Source organism: Acartia tonsa, chromosome 4, assembly GCF_053477335.1.
Source record: "Acartia tonsa isolate MP-2025a chromosome 4, ASM5347733v1, whole genome shotgun sequence".
NCBI lineage: Eukaryota > Metazoa > Arthropoda > Copepoda > Calanoida > Acartiidae > Acartia > Acartia tonsa.
The window spans coordinates 53,316,930-53,338,274 of NC_137263.1; the positions used below are offsets into that span (position 1 = coordinate 53,316,930).

At 33.9% G+C, this 21,345-nt stretch overlaps 1 protein-coding gene across 1 annotated transcript in view; it reads right to left on the reverse strand.

The window, feature by feature from the left end:
- The window catches only part of LOC145317771 (long-chain fatty acid transport protein 4-like), a 39,979-nt gene extending 18,634 nt beyond the window's left edge, over window positions 1-21,345 (reverse strand). Inside the window, exons 1-3 of the mRNA XM_080159038.1 lie at window positions 21,275-21,345; window positions 5,807-5,898; window positions 1,830-1,980 (exon numbers count right to left, since the gene is read on the reverse strand). Of these exons, the coding sequence (XP_080015164.1) occupies window positions 1,830-1,980; window positions 5,807-5,898; window positions 21,275-21,343 (312 nt within the window). The 5' untranslated portion in view covers window positions 21,344-21,345. The remainder of the gene's footprint in view (window positions 1-1,829; window positions 1,981-5,806; window positions 5,899-21,274) is intronic.

Consider the following 21,345-nt stretch of genomic DNA (forward strand, 5'->3'; position numbering starts at 1 on the left):
AGTATTTAGACTAAATTTGGGGACTTTGGGGACTTGCGCATAAATGCCGCAGAATTTGTTATGAATCCAGAAGACAAAAAAAAAAACAATTAACACATTATCTAGCAGACAAAACATTTATATAGTATAAAAATATTTCGGCTAGTTCTAACAAATATTTTTTTCCTCATGAAAATGTCATTTCATGTCTAGAAACTGTACTGTAATATTTGTGTAATAAACAATCTTAGAACCCTTCGTTTTATCCTGAATTTTGGTGGAAGATAATAATAAGGAGAAGGGATACAGACGTTGAAAAGAGCAATTTTTCTAGTGAACAATTACAGAATGTTTACTCCATTGTGATATACTGGTAACCTAATTTATAAGTAGATGTTTTTTTTCTTAGAACCCTCTAATCATTTTGAGTTTCCTATTTTTAATAACCATAAACACTTTACAAATTTCTGGATATTTTCAGGATAAATCTGGTTTTCATGGTAATTCAGGGAAAACTCTTAAATGGAATTAATTGCCCATTGTCCCCTCCCTTCCTCCCTGGAAATTATTAGTTGAAATGTTTGGGAAATGGAACAACCAAATAACTAAAGATTTTAATAAAAAGTCCCCAATGTTTTGAGCCAATGAATGAGTTAAGGATTATTTAAGCTTTTCTGGCAATTCGAGGTATGTTGCCAAAATTTTTATTATCAGCAATTTTGCAGTGTAAAGTTGTAAAATAATAAAGCACAGTATTTTCTTCTCTTTAAAAAAATACAAGGATGACACTATTTTTGTGCAATCAAACTTTTAAGTTGACCAACTCCACATTAAATTTAAGTTTTAAGAAATTTTTTTGTGGGGTAATTAAAAAAAAATTAGGTATTTCTGGTGCTGCCATTTATTTGAATTAACTGCCTACAAACAATTTTTTTTTTTTGGGGGGGGGGGGGGAGGAAAGGAAGTAGTTTGAAAGTGAAAAACTGATCAATATAAAAGATTTAAATTGCAGAATTGCATCCACAATCCTACATTGGGATATGACATTATCAAATCATATAAAATAACACAAAAGATTGTAGAGAGAAAGAGTACTGTTTAATACATTAGTCCCCAAAGTTTAATAATAACGGTTTCTCATTCGTTAGCTTAAAAACTTTAGGGACATTTATTGAATTTTGATTGGTTAGTTCATTAAGGTTTGTGAATCATCATTGGGGATGTACATCAATTTATCGGCCTTTGTCTTATCCCTTAGACACCTGAAAAATTGTGCTTGTAAAAATAGTTTGATGTTGTAGGACAATATTAAAAAGAATGAGGTCAAATAATATGTATAAAATTATTTCAACAAAAATGCTACATCGTTATTAACATTGAAAGTTTAAGAAAAAATATTTCTTGTATGAAAATCAAGTACATACTTTACTGGATTCGCATGTCATGTTTCAAAAGTCATAAAGGGAGGAGTAGGTTGCGCTAAAAACCCGTAAAGGTGTGAGTTTTATAGTAGTAATACGATAAAATTCATTAAATATAAATATATAAATCTTTTTTGTCTATGGTTCTATTCAATAAGGAATACACATATTTAGTGAATATTATCGTTCTACTACTGTTTTTAAGCCTTAAAACTCACGCCTTTACGGAATTTTAGCACAACCTACCTCCCCCTTTCTTTTTTTGTGATTTTGTCTCCTTTTCTTTTATTTGACAACTGAACAATTGTTTTAAAACTGTCCGTTTGTCCATCCACGATGTTTTGTGCTTCGCTACTTATGCGTATGTTGTCTTGTCACCCTTGTTAAGGGCTTAAATTACATTAATACAAATATTTTTAAATTACCTACCTTTTTAAACGTCCAACTTTGGTCCTCGAAATACAGGGCGACCCTGTCCGGATGTCTTTTGGCAGTATTTTGGAAAGCAGCCGGAACTGTAATATTAAATTTCTGTCTCTTGAACACAAACAACAGGATGCGCAGGTATCGCATGGCTCCTCTGAAAAGCAAAATATCTGTAATTTATTTTTCAGTTATACAAAGGATCTTAAGGAAAAATTTAGGTTCATAGTTTTCTGTAAATTAAAATTGTTGGTTGAAATGTTTGGGCATTATTTGTTTAAACCAACCAATTAAGATTCATTAAGAGTTCCCAAAGTTAAAATAACTTTGGGTACCAGTGTAATTTACAGTCCAATGTCCCCTACCTTCATGATGATATAAAAAATTACCCTTTCTTTAGATAACAATTAGCTGTTTAACACTTAACTTAATGAACCAAATATCTAAATTCAATCCAAGTCCCAAAAGTTGTTAGACCAACGTATAAGAAAACATTATTATAAAACTTTTGGGACTACCATAATAAACAGCCCAATGTCTCCTCCCTCCCTGGTAAAGACAAATATAATATGAATCAAAGGCAAGTCCTTTACGCATTTTAAAGTAATTGACTTGAATTATTTATAAAACTTCATCAAAAGTGGCTGCATAGTACGTTTAAATGAATTTTATGAATCCTTAATTGCCTAACAAAAAGCCAACAAATAGAAAATACTATTAAACTGATATTAATAATTAAACGTCAATGTCTATATTTAAATTAATGAATCGAGTTAGAAACAAAATCCTTAAGGTAGGTTTACTAGATGTATTTTCTGAATTTTGTATTAGTGCCTAATTGCTTCAAAATGTTATATCTTCTAAAATTAAATAGTGCATTTTTATGCCAATTTCAGCGGAGAAAAGACTGCTAAAATTTATTTTTGATGATCTACACTATACTAGAAAAAAAAGTGAAAATAAAAATTGATTTTCTATGTCAATCAAACTCCATTCTAAAGTCAAACGTACAAAAATGCCTGTATTTTAATTAATTTTACGTACTTTTACAATAAAACTTGTGTCATCGTTCTCACAGATGTTAGATTAAATTTGAATGCCCCCCCCCCTCAGTCTAATAGCCTAAAACCTTCCATGGAATACAAATAAACTACCCTGAAAATAGTGAAACTTTATGTCTAGCCGTTTTTGAAAACTTTAGGGACACACACACACAAACACTAAATAGGATAGTTTTTTTTGAGAAATTTTTATTGTAAGAGGGGGTAGACGATGGAAGATAATTTGAACATCCCTCCAAAATAAGATTATACGAAAAACTACACTAAAACAGTACTTTTCGTTTTAATGCTCTTTTGTAAGTGTAATAAAAAATATTTTTTATGTACTTCATAACGACAGTACATAATGAAAACAAATTATGTAATAATAGTTTTATTTTTAATTTACCATATGTAAATATTTACCTATTCAATAGACAAAATAAATTTAGACCTCATTTGAGTTCTAAAAATGTTTTTAGCGAAGCAATTACACAGAGCGTATTTTGGTCTGATTGTTGATCAGATTCAGTAATGCTCCAGTAACGAATCCTCATTCTAGTTCATACCTTTCCTGTGATTAGGATGGAGTACAAGCGTTAATTATAAAGCGTTATGACTAAATCAAAGGAGAAGGAAAGTTAAATGAAAGAAAATTAGAGTTTTTACAAGATGGGGAAAAAAGAAGAAAATACCAGTGACGTGCACAGCGTTTACCAGGGGGCTGTGAAGACTTGACAATGTGGAAAATGGGGAGTGCAATTTTTCCTAACATGATATTAGATGGAACATTACCTGCTTCTAATTTCTCTTAATGTTGACTCTATATTAACCCAATTATATGAATATTGAATAGGTTAGGTAAAAAAACCGATAACTGATATGAAGCAGAGTGGTAATAGCTTTTTACTTTTAGTTTTCATCAAGAAGGGAGGGGATATAGAACAATAAATTATATTGGTACCCAAAGTTTTAAGGGGGGGGGGGGGTTAATGCAACCATCTCGTAATCAATGTATAAATGGCACTTAAAATTCGAATTTTGATCTGAAATTTTGCATGAGTAATCCTTGGTAGGTCTATTTTCCCTAAATCAAAAAAAAGTTGAAAAAGTAACGGCTAACGGCTCAGCCGTTTAGCCGTTTTTTGGCAATTTTTAGGGCAAATCTGTCATAAATTACGTAGAAATCAACTTTTTGAAACATATTTTTGCTTTAAATCATGTGAAATGATACCAAAAAAAAAACATTTTTTAGATTTCTAGTACCAGCAACTACCGGCTAGAACCGTTTGAAAACGTTTTTGATCGGAAAAGAGCATTATGTGGAGAGAGGTTTCGTGATGGATTTCGCTTGAAAATACACAACAAATGGATAAACGGATGAGCCGCCAGCCGTTAGCCGCTACTTTTCCAACTTTTTGTTCGATTTAGGGAAAACAGACCTACCAAGGATTACTCATGCAAAATTTTAAATCAAAATTCCAATTCTAAGTGCCATTTATACATTGATTACGAGATGGTTGCATTAAAAACCCCCCCTTACACAATATATCTTTGTTTCGTTTTGAAATCTTGATTTGTTAGTGAGTCCAAGCTTTTCCACCAATAATTTTAATTTACAGAAAGGGTAATTATGTTTATTGTATGATGGGATGTAAATTGTACATTATCCCTGTAGATCCCTGGTTCTCACACAATCATTCCAGGTAAAAATTTTCTCTCTACCCCCTTCCCTTCCGCCACCATTTTACCCACTTCCCTTTCAGTTACACCAAAAAAACAAGTTTTACTCCAACTTTACTCCAACAAAATATTTAATCTTCGGCAATTTCAAATGGAATTAATTGGCTGAATAGCAACCCCTGCACACAATGCTTCCAACAATCTATATTTAGAAATGCCACTATTATACGTTAGTAAGTCCAACAGACCTTCCTTCAGTCACTTAAAATTAAAGATAGAGAGTCTTGATACTATTATCATTTAATAATTTCGTATAAAAATCCTTAATCCTCAGCAAAATAAGTTATCATAATGTATTAAAAATACATCATAGTTTAAAAATTGCTTATATATTATTTATAGAAACGAAATTTAAGAATATTCTTAATAATTGAGTGTAGCACCAATAAATCACCCCCGCCCCCCCCCCCCCCTCCCGAGAGAATAGAACACATTAATCATACTTCTTCGCTAAGATTAGGTTAAGTTGGTTACTTAGTAGTCCCACAGAATGGGGTTTTAAGTGGGAAGCTTAAGTGTAGTCCACTTACAATTCGAGGATTTTGCCAAAAAATCTACCAAAAATTCATTGCTTGTATTACATCATCAATAAATTATAAAAATATATCTTTTCCAATAAAATATCAATAATAACTGATCACATCAATTCATGATCAACTTATTTTTTATTTTGTGAAGTTTATCGGTACAGCCCTCACTTTTTCTTTTTGTGTACCAGGAATATTTTACCGTGAACTGCAGTAGATCCGAAATTAAATACACTCGGCCGCTATTGAAGTTTTACGGCTGATTTATTATCCTCATTAATTTACATCCAGTATAAACCTTACTTGATCCGTCCATCTATCGGTTATACTCCGGGAGACTTATGGATGCTTTCATTCAAAGTTTTAGATATTAAGGTAAACATATTTTGCTTGCCTTCAATATGCCTGTCGAATAATGAAACCCTTCCCAACCCCCCCACCTTATTTAGAAATTAGAATAAGGGAGGGGGTTATCCTAGCCTAACCCCTGCAGGGTGTCCTAACCCTGCTGGGCTACCCTGTACCCGAAATAATATAACCTAGCCTAAAGTAAGTTATTAAGGATCCCTTCCCCCCCCCCCCTTTCTTAATTATTGTACATAGTAAGGAGTGGGGGGGGGGGAGGGGGGTGTCAGTGCTCAACAAGGCACTTTTAGGAAAAACGGCTGTTTACCTGAAATCTCTCCATGCTGTGTGATAAATAAGGTAAAGAGTATAGTTGCCACCAGTCACCAGATACGATATCAAGCCAAGCCCCAGGGATACCTGAAAAAACAATTAGGTTAGGTTAAGTTTGGTGAGAGGTAGGGGGGCATTGGACTGGAATTATAGTAGTAGTGAAAGTTTCGTATACACGATCACTCATTCGTTGACTGAATTTTTTTAAACACTTTTATTTGTACAAGGGATGTAAAAATATTGCAGTCAATTTAGGTTGCTAACTCGTTTATTGGTCAGTTCGTTCATCCAGTAGGAAAGGAGGTGAAAGGGTGTAAAAAAAATCTGGTGTAAAATAAAATCTGGTGTAAGATCCAAGTAATAATATGTCCATTGTTGTACAAACGGTATCTCAAAATGTCCATCGTCAAAAACGCACTCGGTGTCATTTGAACTTCCGAAAGTAAGGCTGGGGAGGGGGTGAGGTCAATGCCCTAAAGGTTGGTGCAAAGCCTCCAGTAATCAAACTATACATAATCCTGTATTAAGCCCCAAAAATCTGTATCATGAATAGGTTTATAGACTAATAATGAAGTATCATGATATATCAGGTTAATATAGGCAAATTATTTATCAATAATCATAAGAGTGCAATGAATTTACTGTAAAAAAGATATCATTTTCATATAAGTAATGATTAATATTATACATAATTTTAAAAATATGTTGATTGTTATAATTAGCGTACTTTTCCGTATTCCATAGCTAAATATGAGGTGTTAAAAAAAACATGCGGGGTTAGGACAATGGCAGTTAAAATAATTTTATATCCTATATTTAGCCAGGAATTTAAAAGGAATAAGACACTAGCCAATAAATTGATGTACATCCCCAATGGCGATACACAAAAATTACCTCTTCTATAGATTACAATTAGTGGTTGAAACAATTGAAATCTCGATTGAATGAACCAATGAATCAAAATTAAAGTCCACAAAATTATTAAACCAACAAATGGTCCTATGACAAACGCAGGAGTCCCAAACGCAGGAGTGTACAAACGCAGGAGTGGACACGTAACCTATCCTAACCTATTTTAGACCTTCTTTTAGGTTTTTTTAATGCCTAACCCATGCGGGGGGCTTATTTGAACATTCATATCTTAACCTTAATCTGTATAGAAATACTTAATTAAATTAATATTTTAGCACTCCTGCGTTTGGGACTCCTGCGTTTGTCCTGGAACCCAACAAATACATTATTATGAAACTTCAAGGACTTGTGAAATAAACAGCCCAATGTCCACTCCCCAGCCTCCCTGATATTGATACACATTAGAATTGGAGAATTGTCTTAACCCTATATCCCCGAAATAATTCTTGGGCATATCTAATTTCAATGATCAATAAATTCATAAAAAATGCTGATATAAATGTGCTACAGACGGTAAAGATAAAACTTTTAAGTTGGGTTAATAAAAAATCGGTTGAATCAAAATCCCTTAATTTGTAATTGGAGCGAAAATATTCTTTAACCATCCCCCTTCCCTTGTTAAGAATTTTATTATCTTTAAAATTTTGATGAATTTTCAACTAGATGAACAAATCTTTTCTACAATTTCTTACTTTTCTAGTCCTCTAGGTAATACCTAATTAAATTAATTATCAACCAAAACTAGTTTATTTTACATGCTTTATTACACAAAAATGTAAATTAAATATTTCTTCTTGGTCCCTTTTTCCCTGAAAAAGGTGTAGAAAGCATATTTCAGTGTGGCTTCGAAACCGATTAATATCTGCTGGATTAGAAACGTCTCTGAGCTATACCAAAAATCATAGATAGTATCTTATTACAGAAATTATGTCCGAATAATAAAACAAAATTCATAGAATAAATAATCATATGATTTTTGGTTTACTATACAATACACGGAAAGCTTTCTGTAATACGATGTTATAAATAAAGGGGGGGGGGGGAGGGGGGAGTTCTGGCTTTTTTGCGTAAACAGTGATTATAGTCTTTGTCTTTGGAGTGAGAGGATAGGTTATTAACTTATTTCACAAAAAAGTTTCTTTTTAGGATGTTGGTTCAAGTGCTGCAGGCCTCCAGGTCTCTGAACAGGTAAATTTTGATTGGTTAGATCATTAAATTAAGTGTCCAAACGTTTCAACTATAAATTGTCATCTAAAGAATGGATAATTTTGTGCATCATCATTGGGGATATATATCAATTTCCAGGTCATTGTCTTATCCCTTTAGATCCCTTGTTGAAAGTAAACTGTCTCGTTGCTGATTCACGAGGCTAATCAAATTTTATTACGTCAGCAATATTTGATAACCTCCTCACATACAGCAAACAAACATTTAATTAAAAAAGCAAAATTTATATAACTGTTTTTTTATGTAGAATTAACGTAACCAATAAATATAAATCCTTAGAATGGATGAATAATATACGTGGATATTAAGACAGGGAAAAAATTGTAGTCATTTTAGCTTGTATTTCCCCTGTAATTTATTGGTCGGGCCGTTCAGTAGGAGGGGAAAGGGATTGTTGAGATTATTATTTTAGCCCTCTAAAAAGGTTCACTATATTGGAGAATATGAAATTTTAATTTTGTATTAGATCCAAGTAATAATATATCCATTGCCCTTAGAAACAATACAGAAATATTCATTCAAAGGCTAGAAATCAACCTTTTTCGACATTCACTCAAAGCCCCAAAAATAATGGACTTAAAAGTGTATTAAACTGTATATAAGACATTTGCGAATATATTGGTACCATTAATTTGCCTCTGAGATAAATAAAAGTATGTTTTTTTGATATTTTTCTCTTGCAACAAATCAAATTTCAAATTTGAGTCACCAAAAATGCTAAACTAATTTTTGCTCTAGAAGAATCAATTTTTGGAGTTAGAAAGTGCTTTGTCTCAACCATGACACTTTGGTTGAGCTTGACTTCCGAATTAGCGGGAAGTTCACGAGATCAGTTGGCGAACATACAAACCCCCAATACCAGGAACCATCAAGTTTCAACAGCAGGTTTGAATATAGATTTATTGATGAAATTATTTCAAAGACCTGAAATTACAATATCAATTAGTTCATAATTCCAGTTATTTATAACCACGTAATCTTATTTGCTTTTTAAAAATCATTTTTCTCTACGGTAAAAAATCTATGGAAACTTTGGCTTTAAAGGAAAATTATTTGGTTTATAAATCATTGTTAAATGCAACAATAAGGCACATAAAAATTACTAAATCATATATTAATCATAATTAAGTTTCATGCTTAGCTGGCTAAAGCCTTTTTAAAACTACATATAATCGTCCTATACACCATTCTTCCTAATAAAATTAACAAATTCTACCTGAAGCTCTTATGGTTTCAAATCCCTGATATACTAGGGTCGTTCACACACTATGAGACCAATGATAGGCCCAATTTTGTTCTCCGAAATCTTCACACTCTCATATCTCATTCAAAAGTGAAAAACGTGGGCGCATATAAACAATCCATGCTGCGTCACTTTATGAAGGGAAAGTCAAAAAAGACGACATTTGCGCTTAGTTTTAGGATTAATGATAAGGAATTAATTTCGTACTTGATAAACACAAAGCTTCCTCGAAAAGAGGTTAAGACACACCCCCCGTTTGAAAGTCAAATTAACTTCCTTAACGAGATTCAAGGTTTTTTTTTTTTGCGCTGAGCACTAGCAACATTTCTCACTAAACTCAACTCACCATAATCACATGAGAATGGCCACATCCCGAAAACGTGACAATTTTGCTCCTAACTAAATGAAACCCCGTGAAATGCATACACAATATTATACTCCTCACTAGGACTCATAATACCTCACATTTTAGGATAGAAGGATGGGAATTGGTTTGTACCATACAACATTCCATGCACATGACAATCACAAGATCACATACACAAATCCTAAAATAGATAATCCTATTAATCATGATGTTGTAAATATAACAACTATACTAAATAATAATCATTTCATAATCAATAGGTAATAAATCATTATAAATAAATCAATAAGTACCTACGAAATCAGGTTGAAATGCAAACAATAATGGTAAAATAAAACGAAATAAATCTTAGACAAGAAAATTAAGATTTATAGGTACTTAAAACTAAATTTGTTAAGCATCAAAAAGAGTAGTAAGAAAAATTTTTCAAAATCCTTGGGCAGAAAGTTTTTCAAACCTAATGAATAAGAACTGTAATATCTTAATCAACAATAAAACTTTTTAATACTTAAGGAATAACAAAATAATAATATCTTCCTTAGAATTTTCATCGGAATTATATAAAAAATACCAATTTTTCTTTGCAAAAAAATATGAGACTTTAAATATGAATTTTCAATCATTCCTTGATCTGAATAAAAATGTTTACTTGATTGAAATTCATATATAATTTTAAAAAATCTGCTAAAAAAATACTTGATTTTTTTCTTAGAATAAATATCGAATCACGCAACCTCGACACATTTATTCCTTTTTGGTAAACTTTTCAGGTAAGTTTTATAATGAATTGTACTTTTGAAAAGAATTTAAACTCAATAAAATTAAATTTGAGTATATGAAATAGAATAAAAATTAGTCGCATTTCATTTGATTCTTATTTTAGGCATAAAAATAGGCATATGAAAATGTGGCTTTTTACTAAAAAAATGTTCTCAATTTTCATAAAATAAGAATCAATTATTGATCAAAAAAATTTTTTTTAAACCGCTTTTATTTCAATATCTGCGATAAAATGAAGGAAAGGTTAATTTAAAATATGCATAGTTTATCTTAAATTAATTCTGTGATATTCATATAAATAATAATCAATATCTTAATAATATCATACATCGTGTTCATTATTATAAATGCTTATCTCATAGAAAATAGAGTTTACATTTTTAAACATGAACGAAAATATATGTACCTAGGAAAATAATTGCTATAAATACTTCTCAAGGTTTAAAATTGTCCGAAGTCGCTAGGTACATATTTTACTACGAATCTCTGCTCTCGGAATGAAGAAAAATCTTTACACGTGGATTATTAGGAATCCTTGCCTCCGGAGTGAAAGAAAAAACTTTATTTGCTTACAAATTAAAACAAATATCTTGATTTTTTGCGATAATCTTTTTAAAATAATAATAAGAAATATTTTAAACATTATCATAATAATTTTACATGTTGTGTTCTTTACTTTAATGCATTATCTCATACGAGAATCTGAGAAATAACATTTTTTAAGCAAACGTGAACCATGAAAAAAAATACCTCGAAAAATAATTCTTAAAAATCTATTTTTCTCAATCTAAAAAAAAATCTGCAAAAATCACTTTGTAGTTAATACACACAGACTTTTGCTTTTCAAAATCATACTTAAAGAAACAAAATCTTTTAAAATCTGCTTTAAAAGTCTAAACAATTTTGTAGAATTTTTGTGCTTAAATATGAACAATAAAATTAGTTGAATAATGAATACTTATTCTTTGCAGAACCTTTTTAGGTTCCCTTCACAAGCTTAATATATAACTTGTAATATTTTTTCTTTAAAGATCATTTTCACATAGATAGTTTATGTTGTAGATTAGATATGTGTGGTTTGAAATTTTTCAATGACTTTCTGGCGGCAACACCCGCCATATTTCCACCCGCCATTTGCAGGCCTCTTACCCTGTGTCGGGCGGCAAGGTTGGCAGCAGCCAAGTCGATTCTTGATTCATGACAGCACCAGGGCAAGTAATAAAAGTGTGACTGTCATAAGATTTAGAATCATCTACCGGCTTTTGTCCGGCCGGAACCGAAACTCCCGTCGGCTCTTGTCCGGCCAGAACCGAATTTCTTATTGGCTCTTGCCCAGCTGGAACCGAAACTCCCGTCGGCTCTTGTCCAGCTGGAACCAAAACTCTGATCGGCTCTTGTCCAGCCGGAACCGAAACTCCCGTCGGCTCTTGTCCGGCTGGAACCGAATCATTCAGCGGCTCAATACCCGCCGTAACAATATTCTCAACGGCTACAGTATCGTTACCAATATCATCAGGAATAACTGCAGCACAACTAACATCATTATCAATATTAGCCACGGCAACACCCGCCGTAGCCATGTTGTCAACGGCTGCGGCACTAGCAGAACCAAAAAGTTCATCAGCAGCGTTACAAGCAGAACCAACAGGTTCAATAATAGCAGCTACGGCAGATCCAACCGGTTCATTATCAACAGCTACGGCAGAACCAACCGGTTCATTATCAACAGCTACGGCAGTACCAACCAGCTCATTATCAATAACTACGGCAGTACCAACCGGTTCATTATCAACAGCTACGGCAGAACCAACCGGTTCATTATCAACAGCTACGGCAGTACCAACCAGCTCATTATCAATAACTACGGCAGTACCAACCGGTTCATTATCAACAGCTACGGCAGTACCAACCAGCTCATTGTCAATAACTACGGCAGTACCAACCGGTTCATTATCAACAGCTACGGCAGAACCAACCGGTTCATTATCAACAGCTACGGCAGTACCAACCAGCTCATTATCAATAACTACGGCAGTACCAACCGGTTCATTATCAACAGCTACGGTAGTACCAACCGGTTCATTATCAACAGCTACGGCAGCTTTAAACGCAGATTTCTGCTGACCAGCTCCATAGTCAGCACTTGTACAGATAAAACCACTACCAAAAATGGTTCGCCACAACATAGACTGGCCCACTTTCTGGTAGGTTGATGGAAACACGTCAGGATGTGTATTTCCAATGATGATATCTAAGCCTCCACTAATATATGTAAATCTTTCTGGCGGCATCTTAAATATTTCGGCGGCGGTTTCCGGATGGACCGAGCGCATCTCGTTGCCACCTCCGAGGTTAGGCATAACAGCTGCCTCAAATTCTCTCAAGTTACCATCCCTGTCCTTCAGATAGAACACCACATTGCGGCAGGATGATTCTCTACCGTCAGCAACAGAAATGTTTGTATATCTGCCGGTAGATTTCAGCTTCAACTTGTGGGACATCTTCTCAGATATAAGTGGTAGACTCGAACCCGAATCAAACATGACGGCGGCATGGCAGGCGCCGCCGCCAGGTGCTACAACTGGAACTATTTGCAGCAGGAAGGTACATGTGCTAGGCTCAGAACTTGATTTGTAGACTGTATTCACACTAGCACTAGCCTCATGCAACATACGACTATGATAACCGTCGCAATTATTGGTGCCACAGACACCAAGCTTATCCGATTTATTACAATTGTCAGCAGCATGACCATCACACAAGCAGAGTTCACACAACTTATTCTGCTGGACAACTTTTTTTCGGTCAACAACATCCATCTTCTTAAATGTGGGACAACGGAAAATAGGATGTTTATCCTCGCAATTTTCAACAGGACATGCACTGTTCCACTTGGAAGCCTTGTCCTTTCCAGCCTTTCCATTCTCATTGTCACTGCGGCCAGACACTTGCGCGGCGGCAGCTCTATCACGATTTCTCTTGCCGGCGTTAGTGTCATAGGACATATCACCGGCCAACATGGCACCCCTGGTCCTCTCCAGCAGTTCTACAATCTTCTGGATGTTTGGTTGGTTCATGCTACCTAGCTCCATCATAATCTTCTCTCTCAAATTTTCAGGGCACTTGTCTTTAAAAATATGAATAAGAGTTAGGTGATTGTAATCCTTAGCTGCAGAACCAACGATGGCTTCTACCTCCTGCATCATGCTCTTGAAGGTAGCAATTGCGCTAACCACGTCCACAGGTTTATCCACAGGTTTCATCTTGTTCAACTTAGTTAAAATCCTCATGAACCGGCGAGTGTTTGATAAAAACATCTGATCAAGAAACGCCCATTGTTCATTATGATCTCTAATCGCTGACACTTGCTTGCGTAGTTCCGGGTTGGTTATCACCTTCTCCATACACAACATCAGACTTAACCTCTGGTCAGCAAATCCATAACCAGAGCATAGATCCTTAAAGACCTGTTTAAAGTTTGGGTAATCCGTGTCAGTTCCGTCGAACGACGGCAACAAACTGTTGTCCCAGCGCCCATACTGCGGGTTGGAACTCCGAATATCCACGGCTGACATACTTCTGGAGAGCATGGCAGGTGTCCCACTCTCATCCAGATTAGATGAACGACGTTCCATCTCTCTAAGCCTTCGGTACATATCACGTACTTCTTGGCGCAATTCCACGGAAATTTTAAGCACTCCCATGTCCATCTTCACCTTCTCAATGACGTCGAGGTTCCTGGCGACAGTGCTTGACCTCGCGTCGTCTGAATCATTGTCAAGCCAGTACAGAATTTTTGTACACTGCTCCAACGACGCATAGACTTTATCTGCAACAGTTTTCTGCTCACTAGCTTCATCCAAATCACGCTTGAACTCGCGCAGCTCACTAGTATCCACGGCAGGTTTTAGACTTTTTATTAGGTCAGATTGGTCCTTGACCTCACTAAAAATGTCACGAATTGATTTTAAATTCACATTTTCACATGAACTAAAACTTTGGCAGGCTTTTAGATTTTCATAAAACACTTTTATCTGTTCGTCAAACACCTCTAGCCTTTCAGTGCCAATAGCGATAGCTCGCTCAATTTTCTGCTTTTTAGTGAGCACCATATTGATTCACTAGGTAATTATTTCACAGAAAAATTGTCAATGTTTTTTTTTTTCATCAATACACTAGATGCTATTGATTTATTGAAGAATGCTAACGCCTATTCTTCAGATTCTTTGAAGAATGCTAATGCCTATTCCTCAGAACCATTTGAAATTGCTTGTGCAGCGCCTTCAACCATCAGGTTATTTGAAATTCGCTTGTGCAGCTCCATCAAACTTTGAGACTTTGAAATTGTCTCAACCATGACACTTTGGTTGAGCTTGACTTCCGAATTAGCGGGAAGTTCACGAGATCAGTTGGCGAACATACAAACCCCCAATACCAGGAACCATCAAGTTTCAACAGCAGGTTTGAATATAGATTTATTGATGAAATTATTTCAAAGACCTGAAATTACAATATCAATTAGTTCATAATTCCAGTTATTTATAACCACGTAATCTTATTTGCTTTTTAAAAATCATTTTTCTCTACGGTAAAAAATCTATGGAAACTTTGGCTTTAAAGGAAAATTATTTGGTTTATAAATCATTGTTAAATGCAACAATAAGGCACATAAAAATTACTAAATCATATATTAATCATAATTAAGTTTCATGCTTAGCTGGCTAAAGCCTTTTTAAAACTACATATAATCGTCCTATACACCATTCTTCCTAATAAAATTAACAAATTCTACCTGAAGCTCTTATGGTTTCAAATCCCTGATATACTAGGGTCGTTCACACACTATGAGACCAATGATAGGCCCAATTTTGTTCTCCGAAATCTTCACACTCTCATATCTCATTCAAAAGTGAAAAACGTGGGCGCATATAAACAATCCATGCTGCGTCACTTTATGAAGGGAAAGTCAAAAAAGACGACATTTGCGCTTAGTTTTAGGATTAATGATAAGGAATTAATTTCGTACTTGATAAACACAAAGCTTCCTCGAAAAGAGGTTAAGACATGCTTAATACCTCATTTTAATCGCCTGGCATTGCTTTATAATATACAGGTAATGACTTGGTTGTTTATAGAACAGCTGACTAAAAAATCGAGGTTTTGTGATAAACCCACTTTTGTTGTTGCTCCATAAATGATATTTTTTTTCCCAATTTTTTTGGCTGTAAAGAAGCTTTATATATTCATATAACATCCACCTAAATTTGACTTTTGGTATTTTATTTATAACATCACCAGAGGGAATTGAATTTTGGAAAAAAATATCAATATATATTTTACACTGCTATGCATTGTTCTTGTTCTTTTTTCTAAAAAAAATTTATATTATAAAAAAGAGAATTATTTAACGCTTCTATAGGTATGTTTATCATTTTTCTATGCTAAATATAACTATAATTACACCATTTTAAAGTTAGACATCTTAACATATTAACACAATTATTGAATCGGTCTGTATTATTAAGCTGGCAACCCTTAAAACAGCTGCATTTCATTATCCTATTATATATAGTAATTATTATATGTATAAACACACTTAATTTTTTAACTTTTTATTGATGGAATACATATGTTTCTCTATAAAAATAGATCATCAGTTCCAATTAAGATGTATAAAATAAGAGTTAAAAAAAAATATATATATGTCAATGCATTTTGAATCCTTTTAAAAGACTAAATAAGAAAGAAGTGTTAGAAAATTGTGCCACCTGCGGGGTTTTTACTGCTTATATCCTCTTGGGGTTAGGGGGGAATTAGCATCTTTATATAAAAAGGGGGAGGTGTTTAAAGAGAATTTTTAAAGAGAAAAAAATAGGTCATATTTTATCATTTGCAGTTTTACAAATTAATACATGTTATATAAAGCTTTTTTGTCTGTAGCTTAAGATTTCGGTAAAGTATAAGGCTATTTTACTAATTTCCTTACTCCTTTAATTACAGAGCTCCTAGATGTTTGGAGCGCAGCTGCTAGTAAACAAACAAAGTAAAACGATTCCTGAATAATTGATTTACAATTTTAAAAAGCAAAACATTTTTACAATTAGGATGTGTATATCCACACCATGCACAGTGCCTTCTAAGGTGCTTTGACTTTAGTGTCAGAACCTAAATTGGGACATAGTGCATTTCATTACCCTAGGTTAGGTAACTTTATTTCACTTTTCAATAAAATCTAAAATGCAGCTCATTTAAAACATACTGAAATCAATTTGTGTACAACAATTATCCTATTTAGTTTTTTAGTAGTGAAGCTACTCTATAATTCAAAATATTTGTCTGTCCATTGTCTGTCCATTCATCTGTATGTCTGTCCATTGGTATGTCTGTCTGTCTGAGACAGAAAGGGGAAAACGAGATTTTCTCGGCTTCTATAAAAGATAGAAGACTTAACTTTTCATGGATTGAATATTCTCTCTCTCTATCAATACTCCATATTTTCATCAAGTTTCATTAGGATTTGCCAAAAAACTGGGGTGGGCTATATCGATTCCTACAATTCAAGTTTTCATGATTTTCTCTACTCCTATTCAAGATAGATGGTTGAAATTCAGGGATTGAATACTTTGATATTTTGCATAATTTTATCAAGTTTTATTGAGATTTACTTATTGGGGTTCTACCTCAAACATAGGAGTCCCAAAAATCGGAGTGGACAAATGCAGGAGTCCCAAACATTGGAGTGGACAAACGTAAGAATGGGACAAACGTCAGAGTGGACAAACATCAAGGTGGACAAACGTCGGAGTGGAAAACATTGGAGTGGACATTGCTTAAATAAAACCTAGGAGTGTCTACTATTTAAATAATATTACAATTTTGAAATTTTTTATACCCCTGTCTACAAAATAATGACTATGGCTGCAGCGCTCAGCCCCCTAGCCTATATCCTAACCTAACCTAACTAAGAAAAGTAACGGGACGAAGGTAGGGGGGGCTGTGTTTGTAAACAAAAATTCAAAATTGAAAAAAAAGTTTGGGACTCCTGTGTTTGTCCACTCTGACGTTTGTCCCAAAAATCCTGCGTTTGTCCACTCCAACGTTTGTCCCACTCCTGCGTTTGTTCCACTCTGACCTTTGGGACTCATGCATTTGTCCCTTCAATGTTTTTCCACTCCTACATTTGGCATGGAACCGATTATTGGTTGGGGTGCTAGTTTGATTCCTAGATTTGTAAGTTTTAAGGATTTTCTTTACTCCTATTAAAAAAAATTTAAAAGGCTGGGTTTATATTATATATTAAGGGGGGTGATTACCCCCATCCCTAAAAAAATTACCCTTTTACAAGCACCTCCCCCTGGATACTCCTGCACTCCCCCTTGTAGTTACTAGGCCAACTTTATGGTCTCTGGTTTCAGGAAGCCCATTCAATTATGAGAAGTTCACATTATAAGAGCACTCTTATAGCATCCTCTCTATTAGCATTACATGTGTAATGCATTATAGACAGACAGATAGATATTGTGAGGGATCCTACACTTTATAACACCTTGTTTTGCATGGTAAAATTGTTCCAATAGTTCTTGATATTGATATTTTATTTAAAAATTACAATAACTTGAATATAATGATGTTTAAAAAATGCTGGAATTATAGTTATATTTAGACTAGAAAAATGATTAACATACCTATAGAAGCATTAAATAATTCTCTTTGTATTGGAAGTATAATAGTGTGATGCGTTTGTGAACTCGAACCTTTATCCTTTTGTTTTCCTTATCATTAATGGCAGTTTAGAAAGCGCCCAGATTCAAATTGAAAGTTCATAATTGGACGCGGCAATCAAAACAACGCTTGCGCTCAAACCAAAACAAAGCCAGCGTGGCCATCTTTAATCTATCTTTCAAAATGTGCGGAATATCTGTGTGATAAAAAAAACCATGTATAGTCAGAATTGTGGTGTTATCCGTACTGAAAAATACCTTTGAGTACTTCCCGGCTTTACAGGAACAAAAACTTCGGTAAGAATTCTTTCTTTAAGCATTTTTAATGGAATGGAGTGATTTTTTTAAGACGGCAAATTAATCTTTCATTTTTACTGAAATTAGACCAAGTAATTAATTTATTTTTGTATCAGAATATTTTAATAGTAGTCTATAATGATTTTGTTTATGAATTTCAAACTCGCATTTAATTTTGATTAATTTTAAGCAAAAAATAACCCTAGCCTTCTTATACATTTTAAAATATAATTTCGAAGTCACGCAACCTCTCATAATGAATATTTATTTTATTAAAAAAGACGATTGTTCCAAATAAGAAAAAGATTTATTCTCTTTTACAAGATTTACTTTATCATGTATTTAACATTTTAATATTTGATTATTAATTTTGTTATTTTCTATTTCAGCATGACCGTTTTCATACAATAAATTGTATTAGTAACTATGCTGGTTTTGATTCTTGTGGGAAGTAGCAGGTTTCGTACGTCTGTACGTAAAGATCTGGTAAACGGCCAGCCAAATGCCGTTGTACCGAAACACTCTTTTTAATTATAAAAATATTTTTTAGAAACAAGAACAAGAACAATGCATAGCAGCAGGGGCGTCCAAGCTTTTTATTTTGGGGGGGGTAAAATTTTTTTAAGGGGGGGGTAATTTGGTTTTGGGGGGGGTAAAATGGCGCGCGAAGCGCGCCGCAAATTTTTTTACCCCCCCCAAAATTTTTACCCCGGGGGTAAAATTTGCTTGGGGGGGGTAATTACCCCCCCTGAAAACTGTTGGCAGGGGTAAAATTTGTTTACCCCCCCCAAAATTTACCCCCGGGGTAAAATTTTTGGGGGGGGTAATTTAAATTTTATAAAAAATTTAGTATGAAAAATGCGCGCGAAGCGCGCAAAAATTTTTATTGTTAGAGATTTTCTATTTTGGGGGGAGTATTTACCCCCCCAAAATCGTTTGGGGGGGGTAAATACCCCCCCCAAAATCGTTGGGGCTGCCTACGGCACCCCCAAAGTAGGGGTAATTTTTTTTGGGGGGGGGTATTGTTCACAAAATTTTGGGGGTGCCTACGGCACCCCCAAAATCGTTTGGGGGTGCCAAATGGCCCATTACCCCCCCCCTTGGACGCCTATGCATAGCAGTGTAAAATATAAATTGATATTATTTTCAAAATTCCAAAACTATCCAGGGTCCTATAGGAAGCATCCATAAAACACAGAACTCAATAGGTACTGTAATTGTCGAAATCTTAAGCTAAAGACAACAAAGATTACTACTTTATATAATAGGATAATGAAATGCAGCTGTTTTAAGAGTTGCCAGCTTAATAATACAGACCGATTCAATAATTGTGTTAATATGTTTTGATGTCTAACTTTAAAATGGTGTAATTATAGTTATATTAAGCCTAGAAAAATGATAAACATACCTATAGAAGCGTTAAATAATTCTCTTTTTTATAATATAAATTTTTTTTAGAAACAAGAACAAGAACAATGCATAGCAGTGTAAAATATAAATTGATATTTTTTTTCCAAAATTCAATACCCTCTGGTGATGTTATAAATAAAATACCAAAAGTCAAATTTAGGTGGATGTTATATGAATATATAAAGCTTCTTTACAGCCAAAAAAATTGGGAAAAAAAATATCATTTATGGAGCAACAACAAAAGTGGGTTTATCACAAAACCTCGATTTTTTAGTCAGCTGTTCCATAAAAAACCAAGTCATTACCTGTATATTATAAAGCAATGCCAGGCGATTAAAATGAGGTATTAAGCACTTTCTAACTCCAAAAATTGATTCTTCTAGAGCAAAAATTAGTTTAGCATTTTTGGTGACTCAAATTTGAAATTTGATTTGTAGCAAGAGAAAAATATTAAAAAAACATACTTTTTTCTATCTAAGAGGCAAATTAATGGTATCAATATATTCGCAAATGTCTTATATACAGTTTAATACACTTTTAAGTCCATTATTTTTGAGGCTTTGAGTGAATGTCGAATAAGGTTGATTTCTAGCCCAAAGATAAGTTAATTAAAAAATAAGAATTCCATATTATTCCAAATACTATCATAGTTTAATAATGAAAAGTTTAAGGGATTTTTTTTTGTATTTTTCAAGGCAACCTGGACAATGCTTCAGTAAATTATTTAGAACATAAGATCAAATTTGCTATTTTTACAGTTCTTTTTAACTACAATGGAAGTGCACCCTATCTTTTCAGAAATTTAGTCACACTGTAGCAAAGGACAAAACAATAAGAAAAACAAGGATGATAAGATTAATAGGAAGGATTAGCTAAGAAAATGAAATTAATAGTTTAGCAAAAGTAGTGTAGTGCTATCCTTATAATAAAGTAACAGGATGTCTGTTTGTGTGTACCAAAGGATCTCGCTAACCGCAGAAACGATCGGGCTCTCCTTAACAGGGTAGCTTCTCATAGGTACCGGGAAGGTTTATGATTAATTTGGGGGAGGGTGTTGTGCGTTTAAAATCTTTTGTTGATCTATCAGACCGTAGTGTGTTTTTTTATGTGTTTACCGAGAAAACACAACAGAGGGTAATACCACCCTCTCAAGAGAAATCACAATATATAAAGTGCCACTAGAGGCCTCTAGGGGCGTAGCCGCTAGTAGGTATAAAAGTAAATAAGGGGGATGTAAAAAAATCTTGTTGAGGGGAATTACAACACCCCTTGGGAATTTTATCAGGGGGTTTAAAACTAAAAGATGTAGATAATCAAAATCTAGGGAGGGAGGGGACATTGGAATAAAATTAAACTTGTCACTACAGTTTTATAAACACGATCTTCATTCGTTGAAATAAAAACTTTGGGGACTTTTCCTTACTCTTCTATGAATTTTACAAACCGTAAGTGATGAAACCTTACCACCAATAATTTAGAAGGGGTAATTTTGTTTATAGTATTTACCTCTGTAGAAATAACCTCTAGGAGCCAACATGATACCAAGAGACAGTACAGGAATATTCGGGTGTACATTT